General features: G+C 38.0%; 1 protein-coding gene across 1 annotated transcript in view; it reads left to right on the top strand.

Annotated features, from left to right (window-relative positions):
- Positions 1-15272, top strand: part of LOC132557884 (kinesin-like protein KIF20B) — a 33693-nt gene extending 18421 nt beyond the window's left edge. The window contains exons 21-36 of the mRNA XM_060222412.1: positions 1161-1442; positions 1802-1978; positions 2185-2410; positions 2919-5188; positions 5309-5392; positions 5786-5938; positions 6137-6344; positions 6506-6631; positions 7207-7595; positions 10192-10338; positions 10636-11136; positions 12122-12238; positions 12662-12808; positions 13644-13773; positions 14538-14779; positions 15105-15272. Coding sequence (XP_060078395.1) covers positions 1161-1442; positions 1802-1978; positions 2185-2410; positions 2919-5188; positions 5309-5392; positions 5786-5938; positions 6137-6344; positions 6506-6631; positions 7207-7595; positions 10192-10338; positions 10636-11136; positions 12122-12238; positions 12662-12808; positions 13644-13773; positions 14538-14779; positions 15105-15170 — 5265 coding nt within the window. The 3' untranslated portion in view covers positions 15171-15272. The remainder of the gene's footprint in view (positions 1-1160; positions 1443-1801; positions 1979-2184; positions 2411-2918; positions 5189-5308; positions 5393-5785; positions 5939-6136; positions 6345-6505; positions 6632-7206; positions 7596-10191; positions 10339-10635; positions 11137-12121; positions 12239-12661; positions 12809-13643; positions 13774-14537; positions 14780-15104) is intronic.
- The last annotated feature ends 2738 nt before the right edge of the window (positions 15273-18010 follow it).

Genomic DNA, 18010 nt, shown 5'->3' with positions numbered 1-18010 from the left:
CCTTTTACACAAAGTCTGGGTGTGGGCTTTTTACAGGACCCCAGCGAGCCAAAATGTTACCTCTTACACAAAGTCTGGGTGTGGGCTTTTTACACAAAAAATGTTACCTCTTACACAAAGTCTGGGTGTGGGCTGTTACCTCTTACACAAAGTCTGGGTGGGCTTACCCCCAGCGAACCAAAATGTTACCTCTTACACAAAGTCTGAGTGGGCTTATTACAGGACACCAGGGAGCCAAAATGTTACCTCTTACACAAAGTCTGGGTGTGGGCTTTTTACAGGACCCCAGCGAGCCAAAATGTTACCTCTTACACAAAGTCTGGGTGTGGGCTTTTTACAGGACCCCAGCGAGCCAAAATGTTACCTTTGACACAAAGTCTGGGTGTGGGCTTTTTACAGGACCCCAGCGAGCCAAAATGTTACCTCTTACACAAAGTCTGGGTGTGGGCTTATTACAGGACCCCAGCGAGCCAAAATGTTACCTCTTACACAAAGTCTGGGTGTGGGCTTTTTACAGGACTTCATGGAGCAAAAATGTTACCTTTTACACAAAGTCTGGGTGGGCTTATTACAGGACACCAGGGAACCAAAATGTTACCTCTTACACAAAGTCAGGGTGTGGGCGTATTACAGGACCCCGGGGAGCTAACCTGTTACCTCTTACACAAAGTCTGGTTATGGGCTTATTACAGGACATTGAAATAATATTGGTTGGTTAACACTACTGAAGGGGCATTGATAGCTCAGTTGATAGAGTTTTAGTGTATGCAACCTCTAAAGCTTGTTGAGTACAATTACAATGACTCACATTGACAAAATGGTGGCATCGGACAAATTTAAGGATTTAGGATTAACTGTAGGAAGTAGTAGTTTTCCTTAGGATGATGAGACTAGAGCTACTTACTATACCGAAATAACTTCTATATACTTTACTGAGGGGACTTCATTCAAGGTTAATTTAATGTACAATGTTTAGGCTACATTTTGATATCCTGATGTGAAAGAACTGTTTATTGTTTGTTTTTATAAGTAAATTAATTTGCTGTACATGTATTTGGCTATTGTTTACTGCTGGGCTGATGACCATAAACAATACTCAATCTTAAGTTCAAGCATGATTTTTATTATTTCTGATTTAATCAATGAAAACACTTTAAAAGGTTGAAGAAAATCTCAGAGCTGAGGGTTTGATAGTGGAGCTTGAGGAGCAACTGAAGACATTGAAATCTGCAGACTACCCGGCTCAAATAGCGAGGCTGGAGGAGGAGATGGCCACACTCCAGACATCACTGGTCAACAAGGAGGAAGAGTTGGAAACTCTTACAGAAAAAGTTGAGGAGTTAGAAACAGTCAACACTGGTTTACGAGACATGGTCAACCAGACAACAGCTGACCTCCAGGCAAAGGACCATATACTTGCAGAGTTGTCCAGCAAGGTCAAGGTAAACCATGGGTCAAGGTCATAAAGTAAATCTATGGATCTCAGTTGTGACTGGTCTACAGTCTACCTTTAAAATATTTGGTTTAAGTAAAAGTATCTGGATTGTGTGTGAACTGGTTTACTACAATTATTTTGTCCAAGAGATAGTTAACATTGGATGAATTCAGACAAAAATATGACACTTAGCTTTACCGTAAGAGACCTTATCTGTTATATAGGTAAATAGGTGAAAGGTCATAGGGAAAATTGACCTTGAGTCTGACAGCAATTAAGATAGAACCTACTTCAGACATAATTGTATATCTATACGACAGCAAAATCCTTACCACATTAAGACTGAGCTGGCATGATATTTTGTAGGTAAATGAGGATATGAAGCAGAGCGCCCTGTCTCCAAGCAGCCCTATGTCCAGTCTACAGCGACGGATGAGGGAGATCAGACATGAGTCTGAGGCCACAAAAAATGAACTGACTTCAACTCTCAAGGAACACAAGAAACTACAAGGAGAGTTCACGGTAGCCAAAGAGACGATCAAGGTGAGTCGAGAGAATCGGGAGTCTTAATCAAGGTTATCTTATGACATCGCAGTAAGGGTTAAGAGGCAATGGTTTATTCAACATAACATATGTGATATTTTACACAGCTAAGTACACATGTTTCTGAGTTTTTGATGACAGCTAGACTTGTTTTTTTGTTTCCATTTTTAAACTACTTGACACGCCTCCTGTTTTAATTTGTGCAGAAAGAACAGGAGAAGACCCAACAACTGACTTCGCACATTAAGGACCTAGAATTCCAGCTTGACGAGAGCCAGATCGATCGGTCACACATCATAGAGGATCAGAAAACTGCAGAAGAAAAGGCTAATCAGTTACAAGTTAAAGTTGAGGAACTACAGAAATGTGTCGAAGATCGAAATACACAGCTGGCAGAGCTCAACACGGAGATCAACCAATTAATATCAAAAGGTGGCATGCTTTCTTGGATAAAAAAAAGAAAAGAGCAATGTTTGACATCTATTTAAAAAAGAAAATAAAGATAAATGTATTGTACTCTTAAATATTGTTTATAAACAAGCATGCTTGGATTATTGGTTTAAAAAATGGCCAATTATGCCTCACCAATTTATTGGGGTGGTGGAGGGGAGGGGAAGGGGAACAAAATGTATTATCTTCGTCCATACATCCCTTCTGTCCTGTTCTGAGAACATTTCAACAGCTTTGGTTCATATTTGCCTCAATATCATAAGATCTACATCTGATCAGATTCTTTATGGTATGGGAGCATTCATATCTTACAAACATTTTCTGGTTTTCCTCTGTTTCTACTCTTGCCTAATCCCAATAAAATATATCGTGTTTTTTCATTGATAAAGCTAATTCAGGTGGATTGTACATATACCCCAAAGTCAGATGTTTTACATGAAAATCTGCAATGTTAAACACTGACTAATGTTAATGATGTGGTACTTTACAGGTGAGAAACAAGAACAGTCAGAGAAACAGGATAGTGATGGACTGACGGAGGAACTGGAACGATCCAGACAGGAATTAGAGAATGTATCAAGTGAACTACGAAAGGTCAAGGCTGACATGAAACAGATGTCAAAGAAAGGCAGCAAAGCTAGTAAGACAATGATAGAGAGGCTTGAACATCAGTGTGACCAGCTAGAACTGACTGTGAAGGTCAAGGACACTGAAATAGAGAGACTCAACACAGAATTGTCTAACACCAGGTCGTCTGCGGACACAGGTGTCATCGTCAAATCCAACCAGATTGACAGTCTCCAAGCAGAACTTACCAGTGTACGGGCAGAGATGACAGAAATGAGAGAAACGATGGAGAAAAAGATCGCAGACAGGGACCATGCCATTAAAGATCTCAATCAGCTTTATGAACAGAACCAGAAGGAGATGGATGAGAATGAATTCACATTGAAAACCCTGAGGAAAGAAATAGAGAAGTCTTCAGGGAAAAGTGATAAGATGCTTACTCAGAAGTTGACACAGATTCAGGATGAACTGGAAGTCAAATCAAAGAGAATTTTGGAATTGGAAATGGCAGAGGAGAAAGCAGAACAATTTCAGAGTGAATTGAGTAGCCTTAGATTGACAATTAGTGAACTAGAAAATGTAAATCAGGAGAAAAAGCAACTTGAAAATGAATTAACCAGTTTAAGGCAGAGGCTTACTGAATTAGAAAATGTGAACCAAGAAAACGGACAACTTGAAAAGGAGCTAGAGAAAAAATCACAAAAACTTTCAGAATTAGAAACATTGAGAAATGAAAAGGAACAGCTTGAGAATGAGTTAGAAAGAAAAACACTGAGACTTTCAGAATTGGAAATTGGAAATGAGAAAACAGAACAGCTCGAGACTGAGTTGTCCAGCTTAAGACAGAGACTGACTGAGCTAGAAAATGTGAAAAATGAAAATGAACAAATGGAAAATGAATTAACTAAACTAAGACAGAGACTTACTGAACTAGAACATGTGAATCAGGAAAAAGGACAACTTGAAAAGGAAGTAGAGGATAAAGTCCAAAAACTTTGTGAACTAGAAACTGTAGAGAAAAAGAACCTTCATCTTGGTGAGGAATTGGATGATAAAGAGAAGAAAATAAGTGATCTTAAAACAGAGAGAGAAAAAGATGAAAAGAAATTGGAAAGTCAAACAGAAGAAATCAGTAAACTTTCAGGACAAGTGGAGGTAATGGACTCCAGGATAAAGACTTTGATGACTGAGAAGTGTGATCAGGAACAGAAAGTAGAAAGTCTACAGGAAACTTTACACGGAAAAGAAAAAGAGTTAGAGGAAGTGAAAAATCTAATAGCAGATATCCAAAATGAGACTAAAAGATCTTGTAATGATGCAACAGCAGAATTGTCCCACGTGAAAATGGAGCTAGCCGAGGCCAAGTCATCCTTACACATGATACAGACACTACACCAGAGAGCCAAGAAGGAACTCGCAGAAAAATCAAAATATATCCAGGAACAAGAGGAGGAGTCCAAGATGAAATATGAACAGGAAGTCACAAAGAGGACAGATATAGAAGGGGAAATGACTACAGTTAAAGGAAAGCTTGCAGAAATGGAGTCCTTAAAACAAGATTTAGAATCACGTAACCAGACTGTACAACACCTTGAAAAAGAACTTGAGACTGCCATGGCAAAAGTAGCTGACCTCACATCACAGAATAGTGAAAGAGGAACACAAGTGAGAGAGCTGGAGGCCAAAATTACGGAGCAGAGTGAACAAGGTAAGGTTCGTCTTCAGCAGGAGGAGGAGAAACTAACAGCCCTGGTGAAGGCATGTGAGGAAAAGTCGGGCCTCATTGACTCACAGGCAGCTAAAATCAAGGAACTAGCTCAGGGGAAAGATTGTTCTGACACACTAGCGATTGAAGTCAGTCAAAAAACAAAACAAATTGAGGAATTGACAAACACTGTAAATCAGCTGGAGACCAGATTACACAAAAGTGAATCAGATAAGTTAGCATATAGTCCTCAGAAAGATAAGGACTCTACAAGGCAGCTGGAGGATCTGCACAACTCTCTGGAAAGGGAGAAGCTGAAAAGTGAGGAGTACCACAAGCTGTTGGAGGAGATGCGTGTGAAGGCATGTCTTAGTCCAGGCAGTGAGAGCAATAGTGTTCGAAGGCTACGTAAGGATAAGATTGATACAGACAATGCTTTGCTGGAGGCAAAATGTAAAATTTCATCCTTGGAACGGCAGCTTGCTGATGCTAACATACAACGCAGTCCAAGAAAATACAAGGAAGATGAATGTCAGAAGTTGAAGGTAGAATTGCGTGAGTGTCATCAGAAAATAGAGGCTCTAGAGGGACAAGTGAGGCAACAGGAGCGGATTTTCTCATCACCACGACAACGAGAATGCCTCCAGCGGGGCTCTGTCACCAGCCCGACGGTACATAGGGAACTAAATCGGGTATGTATATTTTTGTGTCCAACATTTTGCTTACACTCAAAACGTCTTGATTGTTTCATTATAGACTTTCCATTTTAGATTAGCACCTAGTGAAACCAAACTTTTTACATAAGGGCCTAAATAATTATCAAATATTATCCAAGCCTTCTGGAATTTTTACTGCTTTACTTCCTGCCTTACCTACTCTGAAGAGAACCAGTAACCTGCTACAGCAGGCATGTTGGGCCTTTTCTGAAGAGTATAAATCATTAAAGGAGTTTAAACCTTAATACTGGTAGGTAAATTTGTCATGTGCTTGATCATCAAGATAGGCACATATTGATTCTCTATCAGTGTTAGTGAATAGAGATCAACATTTTCATATAGTAGAACACCTACTTATTTATGTTGTAGAGTCAGGAACGGGAGCAGACTTTGAGACGACAGTTACAGCAGGCTAGCAACAGTCTCCAGGAACTAGGTCAAAAAGTCAGCGACCTTGAAGATCAACTTTCACATAAGGTGAAGGCCATTCAGGATGCTGAGGACACCATTCAAGCCTTAAAGGTGAAGATCATTGTTGACAGTATGGAATGCTCTTATATTATAATGTTGTTAAGAATGATTTAATAATAACTTTTGTTTGGCATGTATTGACATCTTTAACAAGGTCCAATAATGTATTTGAGTTGTCAGACATATACAAATCTAGGCAACATTGTCGACTACTGATTCAGGCAATTTAAAAATGTTGTGTTTTATCAGAATCCTGGAACCCGCAGTGGTCGTCCCAGCACGGTAGCTGAAGTGAGTCGTCTTGAGGCAGAGCTCAAACAAAGGTGGGGTCAGATACAGGAACTCCAGTCAGACCTTATCCGTCGTGATGAGAAGCTGGCGGCCAAGTCACAGGCCCTCAAGGATTTCAAGATTTCCATGGAGAGAGAACGAAATGATTTTGAAGCTGCTCTCAGAGGTGAGCCATCCGAGATTACTCTGTAATAGAATTCAAGTTTACTGAAAATCTTGTTTTCCTGTTTTTGATAAGCACTAGCATCATACTTTTATTGTGCCTGGATTTATGAGAAAAGCTTTTAGTCCAGTCAATTATTTTAATAAAATATTATATTCTGACAGATGCCAAGGCAAATGAATCTCTAATAGAGATGTTGAAGAATGCCATCACAGAGCAGGAAGAAACGATGGAGAAACAGGATTCTTACCTCCACAGAAAAGAAGAGGAGATCAGAAACCTCTCACAGGGTATGTCAGATTCTGGTGTGTCCCAGATTAGATCACCAGGCCACTAGGTACAGTGTCCCTGAGTAGGTCACCAGGCCACTAGGTACACTGTCCTGGTACAGGTCACTAGGCACATTGTCCCAGAGTAGGTCACCAGACAACTATGTACAGTGTCCTGGGACAAGTCACTAGGTATAGCATCCCAAGATAGGTCCATATATATATTAAATACACTGTCCCAGGATAGGTCACTAGTTACAGTGTTTCATTATAGGTCACTCGGTACAGTGTCCTAGGACAGGCCACTAGGTATAGTGTCCTGGGATAGGCCACTAGGTATAGTGTCCTGGGATAGGCCACTAGGTGTAGTGTCCCAGGATAGGTCACTATGTACAGTGTCATAGGACAGGCTACTAGGTACAGTGTCCTAGGACAGGTCACTAGATACAGTGTCCCAGAAGATACTAAGGTTTTCACTACGGTAAAGTACAACCAATGGGAACTTGTTAGATCAAAATCATACAGTAATGTTTTCATGTTGTGTCTGAACGTTTACAGGTAGCATTATTAAACAGCTGTTAAAACATCTTTTGTAGAACTGGAAAAGTACACAGACAAGTATCGCCAGGTCCTGGAATCCAGTGGGGATTCAGGACGAAGGATGATGGAACTGACACGCGAGAATGCACGACAAGTCACTGAACATTCACAGCAACTTAAAGAACAGGAGGGGAAAGTGTGCAAATTGAACGAGACTCTTCAGGAGCAGAAAGTCACCATAGGCAAACTGACAGAAGAAAAAGAAAAGTTAGGACTTGTTCTGAAGGAAAACAATGCAGAGTTGAAGGATCTGGAAAAACTGCTGTCACAGAGTCGCACAGAAACAGAGTGTCTGAGAGAAAGGCTGAATTGTAGTAGTGAGAACAAGTCTGAAGCCACAGAAAAGGCAGAACAGGAGGCAGCCATGCTACAGGTCAAGGTCAGGGTAGGTATTGAAGTAAAACTTGAATAATGTCTTGTTTAAGATAAACATAAAGGTCAGGATCAGGGTAGACACTAAGGAAAGTTTTTAATAATGTCCAGGGTTAGAATACTGGTATCTAGAGATGTCAAGGAAGGGTTAGAATACTGGTATCTAGAGATGTCCAGGGTTAGAAGACTGGTATCTAGAGATGTCAAGGAAGGGTTAGAATACTGGTATCTAGAGATGTCAAGGAAGGGTTAGAAGACTGGTATCTAGAGATGTCAAGGAAGGGTTATATTACTGGTATCTAGAGATGTCAAGGAAGGGTTAGAATATTGGTATCTAGAGATGTCCAGGGTTAGAATACTGGTATCTAGAGATGTCAAGGAAGGGTTAGAATACTGGTATCTAGAGATGTCAAGGAAGGGTTAGAATACTGGTATCTAGAGATGTCAAGGAAGGGTTAGAATACTGGTATCTAGAGATGTCAAGGAAGGGTTAGAATACTGGTATCTAGAGATGTCAAGGAAGGGTTATAATACTGGTATCTAGAGATGTCAAGGAAGGGTTAGAATACTGGTATCTAGAGATGTCAAGGAAGGGTTATAATACTGGTATCTAGAGATGTCAAGGGTTAGAATACTGGTATCTAGAGATGTCAAGGAAGGGTTATAATACTGGTATCTAGAGATGTCCAGGGTTAGAATACTGGTATCTAGAGATGTCAAGGGTTAGAATACTGGTATCTAGAGATGTCAAGGAAGGGTTAGAATACTGGTATCTAGAGATGTCCAGGGTTAGAATACTGGTATCTAGAGATGTCAAGGAAGGGTTAGAATACTGGTATCTAGAGATGTCAAGGAAGGGTTAGAATACTGGTATCTAGAGATGTCAAGGAAGGGTTAGAATACTGGTATCTAGAGATGTCAAGGAAGGGTTAGAATACTGGTATCTAGAGATGTCAAGGAAGGGTTAGAATACTGGTATCTAGAGATGTCAAGGAAGGGTTAGAATACTGGTGTGTTTTGATGTCTATGTGGTTGTAGTAGTCAAAATAACTGGTTTGTACAGCTGTCTAGATCATTGTGGGTACTTGAGGCATTGTTGAAGTAGCTGTAAATGTTTGTTCTTCAAAAGTGCATGCATAAGAAATATTTTTACCATTCTCTCTGTATGAAACATTCTACTCAAAATGTGTATTCAGAATTTCGAGTACACCTTTATAACATTTGGAATAAGTATACATGTACATATCCCATTATTTCTAACTGAAATAAGAATACATGTACCTACCCCATCATTTATAACTGAAATAAGGATACATGTACCTATCCCATCATTTCTAATTGAAATAAGGATACATGTACCTATCCCATCATTTCTAACTGAAATAAGGATACATGTACCTATCCCATCATTTCTAACTGAAATAAGGATACATGTACCTATCCCATCATTTCTAACTGAAATAAGGATACATGTACCTATCCCATCATTTCTCACTGGAATAAGGATACATGTACCTATCCCATCATTTCTAACTGAAATAAGGATACGTGTACCTATCCCATGTACCTATCCCATCATTTCTAACTGAAATAAGGATACATGTACCTATCCCATCATTTCTAACTGAAATAAGGATACATGTACCTATCCCATCATTTCTAACTGAAATAAGGATACATGTACCTATCCCATCATTTCTAACTGAAATAAGGATACGTGTACCTATCCCATCATTTCTAACTGAAATAAGGATACATGTACCTATCCCATCATTTCTAACTGAAATAAGGATACATGTACCTATCCCATCATTTCTAACTGAAATAAGGATACATGTACCTATCCCGTCATTTCTAACTGAAATAAGGCTATGTGTACCTATCCCATCATTTCTAACTGAAATAAGGATACATGTACCTATCCCATCATTTCTAACTGAAATAAGGATACGTGTACCTATCCCATCATTTCAAACTGGAATAAGAATATGTGTACCTATCCCATCATTTCTAACTGAAATAAGGATACATGTACCTATCCCATCATTTCTAACTGAAATAAGGATACATGTACCTATCCCATCATTTCTCACTGAAATAAGGCTATGTGTACCTATCCCATCATTTCTAACTGAAATAAGGATACATGTACCTATCCCATCATTTCTAACTGAAATAAGGATATGTGTACCTATCCCATCATTTCTAACTGAAATAAGGATACGTGTACCTATCCCATCATTTCTAACTGAAATAAGGATACGTGTACCTATCCCATCATTTCTAATTGAAATAAGCTAGAGTTTATATGACTTGAATATGAGTCGCTACTTTGGTTTGATGAAAAGCTCTAAGGATTTATATTTATGAAAATATTAGATAAATCAAGGATCTGTTGAGTGTAAAGTGGTAGATTTTTGAAGTGATATGATGACTCAGATTTATGTAAAGTATTCCTAAGATAAATTTGTACAACAGAGGTCATTACTGATCTTGGAAGGATTAAACCTCGAACTTCTGGCTTATTCGTCTTATATGTTCAACCGATTGAACTGAAGACAAGATGTCTGATGGTACATTCATTCTTCATTATTTATATACATTATTAGGAAAAAGAACATGCACTGAAGGATTCTCAGCGATCACTGCGACAACTGGAGGAAAAACTCAACAATGCAAAACAACAGACCAATCATAGCGAGGCAGAACTGATTCAGGTCAGAAAGGCATTGGAGGAGAAAGACAGTCAGCTCAAGGTGTGTGTCTTTGTATCTATAGAAACTGTGATTCTTGTGACCTTATTAAAGCCTTGAGGTTAGCTCAAGGTGTGTGTCTTTGTATCTATAGAAACTGATTCTTGTAACCTGATTAAGGCTTACCTCTGTAGGAGGTTTTCTGTTAAACATTTGTTATATTGCAGATATTTCATTAACAAATATTTCTAAAGACAGAGGCATATAATTTTATTGACATTTTCAATATAGTTTACTGTAACATGTTGCTACAGAAGACAAAGTTAGAGATTGTGTTAACTGTGCTGGTTGTTTGTTCAGACCTGGAGGACTGAGAGAGACAATCTTGTGGCTGGCCTGGAGGGTATTATGAAGAAACAACAGAAAGAAATACATGATCTTAAGAATCAGGTCAAGGCAGGTCAGAGAGGTCATCACCTTGACGAAAGCGTACTATCACCATTACAGTCAAGTCACACAAGTCATCATCAAGATGACACTGCATCCACACCAGCCAGGTCAAGTTTCAGGAGCCATCACCAAAAAGACATTTCACCAGTTAAGACAAATCACAAGAGTAGGTGTCAAAGTGAAAGTACATCAAGCAGGTCAAGTCATAGTAACCACCAACATGGTGACAGAACTTTATCACCTGTCAAGTCAACTCACAGGGCGCATCGCCAAGGCAGTGTTGCTCTATCACCAATCAGTGTGAAGGAAGAAGTTCCGTCAGGTGACAGCAGCAGCAGTGACGACAGATTGAAGTCACCCCACCCAGGCACAGTGACAACCGAGTGTCACAGGTCACGTAGACATAGCAAGGTAAGATGGTTACCTACACACCGTAAGGTAACTTCAACGCCAGGGCTTCAGACATCAATCATGATATTGTACAGGTTGTAATAATTGCTAGTGGCATCAAATTGTGAAAATAAATTTATGGATGAATTATACTCCATTACATACGTCTGAAAAAAAAACACATCCTTTCTGTTTCAAGTTTTAGTAAATCATCCAAAGTTTGAACCTTCGAGGAAACAAAGCAACCTTACAGTTTTGATTTTCTTTATTTGTCTTAACATCAACAACTCTGTCCTGTCATGTACTACACTATATATGTGGAAATATTTAACCATTATTAAATTTCCTCTACAAGCATGACACACATGTATAAATTTTATCTGTCATTTCATTTTTGTCCTTACTTATGATAGGATGAAATGGGCAGAAGTTTCCCATATACAGAAAGCAATGCTAACATTACAGGGTGAAGGTATTATTGATGTGATGTTGTTCTGACAGAGAAATCTGGTTTTTTAACCAGGGTTATTGCCCCTTTACTTTCCAACCTTTTTTTATCCTAGAATGAATGTTCAGATAGATGATAGTAGAAACATTTTAAACTCAGCAACTCTAGAGTTAGAACTATGGGGCAGGGAAAAAATATAAAAACATAACTTTAGGACTCAAGAGGAGAATATTTTGCAATATAAACTCAATGAATTTGATACATAATATAATTAAAATGATTAGACAGCAGTTGATCCCAGTCACATTGATTGTAGATAACACAATTGGTAAACCTATTAGAGTTAAAACAAAACATTAAAACTGTATTGAAGACAGCATGTGGCAGGACTCTTGTATTTTACTCAGTGAAGTAAGTCGTCGGGTAATACAGGGGGACCCAAGGAGATCACACTCTTTGGTTTGGGAGGATGGTGTACTTCTCTTCTAGCTTTTACTGGTTGTGTCACTGTAGCACACAATCTAATGGATATAAAACGCCACTGTGATTCTGTTTTAGATGTCTACAGAGCAGTGTCCATTAACAAAGACTCCTCAATCTGAGGCCAGCAGGAGTCATCGAAGCTCCAGTAGGCGCAGTCGTAAACGGAGATCAGTGAGCGAGTCAGCATTAGAGGTACAGCTTTGTTTCCCTTACTTTTGTGGTTATATCCTTACTTCAGTGTTACTTTTGTAAGGAAATTATAATGTGATTCCAGTAGGAAACTCCTTATTTTCTTGGTTTTTTTTTCAAATATTCTGCTAATTTTTTCTTTTAAACTCTTCTAGTCCTAAACAGTTCATTGAGTTTTGGACTCCCATGTAAAATTCATGTCATCACTTTATCAGCTTAATGAATGCTTTTTAAAGATTTTGACAATATTGATGTAATGGAGAGTGATTGGAATGCTTTTAATTCTTGTCTCTGGGTCCCTAATTTATGGTCATTTTCGCTATTTATAGAGATATTTGTACCAGAGCACAGACATTGAGGTCTTGCATATAATTCTAATTTATAATCATTGTGAATTTCCAAATGAATTCTTTATCTGATTTGCAGTTGCCAGCGAAGAAGAGAGACAACTTTGATGCAACATTTGCTTCAGAAGAAAGTAGTATTTCTGACCATGTTCAGATAGATGCCACGCCCCCTGTGGCTGCACGCAACCTCAGAAAAAGTCGTAAAAAACAAGGCACCACAGAAACAGTGAGTTTATGTACTTTATAAAGACTGATGTAGAAGTAACACCTAAGTTGAAAGGTCATCTTAGGTTCTGCGCATGGAGATTGAGGGATCAAGTCGAACCTGTCCAAAACTAACTTGCTGAAAATCATAAGTTTTCAGAATTTCAGCATAAAGCAGGGTCGGTGTACTCACATATTTCTGGAATATGCTGTTAGGTGTTAGTGAAATGGAACATATTTTATTGTTTTTTCATTGTTTTATGCTTGACAGAAAATTCTGAAGGTTTACATAAATCTGTTTCTACATCACATACATGTGCATACCTGTATCACAGAACAATTCCAGACCACCTGGTATGTTTCCACCAGGTTATGCAAAAGTAGCCGTAGCAAAGATGGGCCAAAATTATTCAACTTCAAATGAGAAAAACTTTATACATGAAAATTCTGAAACTGAATTCGATTACAGTTCAAGTGTAAAATTATCAAGTGTCAAAATCAAATGTCAAAAAAAAAAAAAATAAATAAATAAAACATTCTTGTTTTTGTTTCCATTCGACACACTTCAAAGTGTAATGACATTATTGGATTATGGTAGACTTAAAAAAACATTGAAATGGCATTGTCAACAAACTTCTGTGTATGGTGTCAAGACCACGGCAGCTTTTCAGTGAATCTCATCATGGTCACAAACATGAATTAATGGATATGAAATATATTGCTGATATTTGTTTTAATGAATATACAAGAAATATGTAGAAATATATCATTGTTATCCTGTTTATAGCTACTGATATTTTATCAGATGTAACATGTATATATGGCTTGTATAAAAATTATGTGTTTGTTGTATACAGGAAGGTAAGGAGAACACAGGACCATCTTCACGCCGAACAAGAAGGGGAACTAAAGGTACGGAGGCTCCAGGTCTGGGACGCATTGGCTCCATTGTGTCTGCTATCAAAAACTCATCTCTAACACGCTCAGGTACACACACAGCCTTATCAACACTCTCAGGTACACACACAGTCTTATCAACACTCTCAGGTACACACACAGTCTTATCAACACTCTCAGGTACACACACAGTCTTATCAACACTCTCAGGTACACACAGTCTTATCAACACTCAGGTACACACACAGTCTAATCAACACTCTCAGGTACACACAGTCTTATCAACACTCTCAGGTACACACACAGTCTAATCAACACTCTCAGGTACACACAGCCTTCTCATCACGCTCACGTACACACACAACCTTTTCAACACGCTCAGGTACACACACAAATTTTCCCTTCTACTTCTTTATTAGTTTTGTTCAGCAACACACAGGTCTTTAAATATACTGCTGTTGTTTCAAAAATGATTCCCTTTTTTTTTATTAATTATATGTAATACTCTAATTTCTAATACTGGTTTATAACCATGTTTCTCTCAATGGGTTGTCACTCTCCACAGCCAATGGGAACAAATGATTCTTTTGTGATAGAGGGGCTCCAGAGCAATCAGGTTGTTGTTGGTAACAAGGGTGATTTTTGGTTACTGTAAATATCATAAATTTACTGCATTATCATTTTTTGGCAAATTAGTGCAGTGACAAATTAGTGTTTCCATAATGGTTGCTACATGAATAACAATGAGTGCAGTCATATTTTAAACAATATTTTGAAAATAAGATTACTGCTAAATGTATGTACATTGTAAACTTGATATATCATCCTGAGTTATATGTGTTAATCTGTTACAGCTAAGAAACTATTAGATGACATCTCTGAGTCACCAAGCCAATCAACACAAGATCGTCCAACAGGAACCAGTGGGCCTTCAACACCAGACAGCCAATACGTCGAGGTGGAAGATCAGGGCACTCAGATGTCAGGGGGGAATAAGGAGGAGCAACAGCGCTCCAAACGATCACGTAAACGCCATCAACTATACACAGAAAATGTACACATATCAGAGCCATTCGAGGGAGGAGGACTCTTTGTGGTGAGCTTCATAATACATTGTAAAAGTGGCTACAAACATTTAGAAAAATAAAAAAAATTCTAAAGAAATTATTTAGGCGAGTGAATGTACCAGTCTGCTGGGTAGGTATGGTCAGAAAGATATTGAACTTTAGAAAATCCTTTAATACTGGCACATAGTTAGATTCATAAAAGCAGACAAAGGTTTATATACGTTATACAAATGATCAAGTATCTGCTATCATTAACAACCCTTCTGTTTGTACTCCTCTGTTATCTTTGATCTGGACAAACAACTATGAAATCCACATCTGATGGTAACTAATTATAACTGTCTTATTTTGTAGCCTTCCACTCCGACTAATGATGTTCATGGCATAGTATTAAGGAAACTGAGGACAAGAAAACACTAAATGGTAAAGACACTGCAAACCTGTCTTTAGAAAACTGGTCACACGCCACAATTCAGTGACAAAATTTAAGCTATACAGACTTAGCACAACGGTGATCTCCTCCATACTGGAATAGCTACGGGCAGGAACTTATCATTTTAACATTTATCATAATGTGCTACTGCACAATTATTTACATGATGTGAACACAAACGTTCACTGATTTTTTCCTCTGTTTATAAAGATAGCATGTGATTTATATTGCAATTGTCGTCAACTTGGCAGGAAAGTGGGACATTGTTGTGGTGTTGAATTTTTTTTACATCATACAACTTATGGAATATAAAGTCAGAAGGTATACTGCTGAGGACAAATCTGTACTAGAGTTGGATGTAATAGTGAGGAGGTTTATGTAGTCAACCTGTGGAACATAGAGTCAAAATGTGTTAAAAGTGTCAACTACAGCATGCTGACAACTCTTTGCTAGAGGAATGTTATACTGAAGAAGTCTGTGTGGTCATACATGTTAACCTATGGAGGAATGTATAGTCAAAACGTGGTGTTAAAAGTGAACTATGGAGGACAACTCTGTATGGATGTTATGTTTAGGAAGTTTGTGTTATCCTATGGAATACAAAAATGTTTCTTGTAAGTGTGGACTTTATTTATTGCTGTGAAAAATCCGTTGATATTCTGTTACCCTGACTATTGTGTTAGAAGTCAGTCGGATTTCTGTGAGATATTAATATTTTCAGGTGGCATTTCCCAAGTTACAATGCTTTTGTCAGAGTACATTAAAATAGAATGAGACATATATACAAAGTCAGTTTTAGATGAGGAAGGTTTTTTCAGAGAGGAACTCTGTGAGTTCTATTGTGTCATTTGTTTACTAATTTGTTGTCTGTTTTTGGGCTATTTCTGTCATGATTCTGATCTGTCTGCCCCTTCCTGTCTCTGCTATTTTTTCAGATTGTTTCTAACATTATTGTTCTATCTACCCCTCACCTTCTCTCCTACATTTTCAGACTGTTTCTGACATCATTTTTCTGTCTACTCCTCACCTTCTCTCCTACAATGTATGTTACTCAGTCTTTTCCCTCTAATTCCTTTACCTCCATCCCTGTCTTTCATTCATATACATGTGTGTACATGTTTTGTCAAATTGATATTGTTTTGTATTTTGGAATAAAATATTGATCAGGTTCAGAACTTAGTCTCAGCTCAATGTTCAAGGCTGTCTTTCCAATTTACCTGTGTTATATATTAAGAATCAGATATATTTTATTTCATTGGTATTTGCACTTCTTTTGGCCATTTGTAGTAACTTTAATTTTTAAGACCATATTCATTATTTTTGATGCTTCTGAAAAAACGTGTTTGGAAAATGAAAGCTATTTAAGAAAGCTGAGGATTTAAAAAAATTTCAGGCCTAAAAATGTGATGATGCACTTTATTTTTATATCAGTCAGATTATCTTTGAAAGGATGTATCAAGTGTTTAGATTTCTCGGCTGTCGAGTAGGTGGTCATTACTCAGCTCGTGTGTGATTGTTCATTACTCGCCTGTTGTGTGAGCGGTCGTTTTAGTGTTCATTACTCAGCTCGTGTGCGAGTGTTGATTATTCGGCTGTCCTGTGTGCATTCATTAATCGGCTGTCCTGTGTGCGTTCATGGCTTGGCTGTCTTGTGAGTGTTCATTACTTGGCTGTCATGCGAGTGTTCATTACTCGGCTGTCGTGTGAGTGTTCATTACTCAGCTGTTCTGTGAGTGTTCATTTCTTGGCTGTCATGCGAGTGTTCCATTACTTGGCTGTCGTGTGAGTGTTCATTACTCGGCTGTCATGCGAGTGTTCATTACTCGGCTGTCGTGTTAAGTGTTCATTACTCGGCTGTCATGTGAGCGTTCATTACTCGGATGTCATGCGAGTGTTAACACAGATCAATAATCTTTATTTGCAACAATTCTCATGAACTGAAAATGTTTTTTATTTTCAAAGATTTTCAAATCCATCATTTAATTGATTAGAAAATTGTTAGGTATACTAGGTATATCTGATTTATATACCAGTAAATCACTGCCAACATGATATAACTCTGACGAAAACTGTTTACCTGTTACACGTATTTACTTGTATGCAGTGTAAATCTAAATACTATGTAACTAATAATCAGATTTAAGCCTGTACCAGCAGTTTATCTGTGCTTTGTGTATTAGATCAGATGTAAGTGTGTACTGGTGTTTATGTTCCGTGTAAAATACGTATGATCCGAGTCTTTATCTCACCAGATATAAGGCTATACCAGCGTATAACTGTATAACTCTGGTAATGTGTAACAGGATTATGACGACGACTTTTGAGGTTGTGTAATTTTTATTATGCTATAAAAACAAATACAAATAAATCGTGATATTTGTCACCTTTTTCTCTTGTTATTTTAACTGGTAACATCTTGTTATATTTGATATTGTACTTCATTCTTCTTGATTTAAGCTCCCATTCCCTAATCTACATACTGTTACGTCAAGCAGGGTGTAGTTTACACAATGAGTGTACGGATCACAATATTTCCTGCTACTTTAAGTAGAGTGTAGTTTACTGAACAGCAGCATAGATCAAGATATGTTCAGTTACCTCAAGTAGAAGGTAATTTACAGAACGAGATAGTAGATCAACATATGTTCTGCTACATCAAGCGGAGTAGTTTACAGAACGAGATAGTAGATCAACATATGTTCTGCTACATCAAGTAGAGTAGTTTACAGAACGAGATTGTAGATCAACATATGTTCTGCTACATCAAGTAGAGTAGTTTACAGAACGAGATAGTAGATCAACATATGTTCTGCTACATCAAGCGGAG

The sequence above is a fragment of the Ylistrum balloti genome, unplaced genomic scaffold (genome assembly GCF_031769215.1).
Source record: "Ylistrum balloti isolate Yb309-2 unplaced genomic scaffold, AGI_CSIRO_Ybal_v1 Utg369656, whole genome shotgun sequence".
Taxonomy (NCBI): domain Eukaryota; kingdom Metazoa; phylum Mollusca; class Bivalvia; order Pectinida; family Pectinidae; genus Ylistrum; species Ylistrum balloti.
This window is presented reverse-complemented; position numbering and strand designations above follow the sequence as displayed.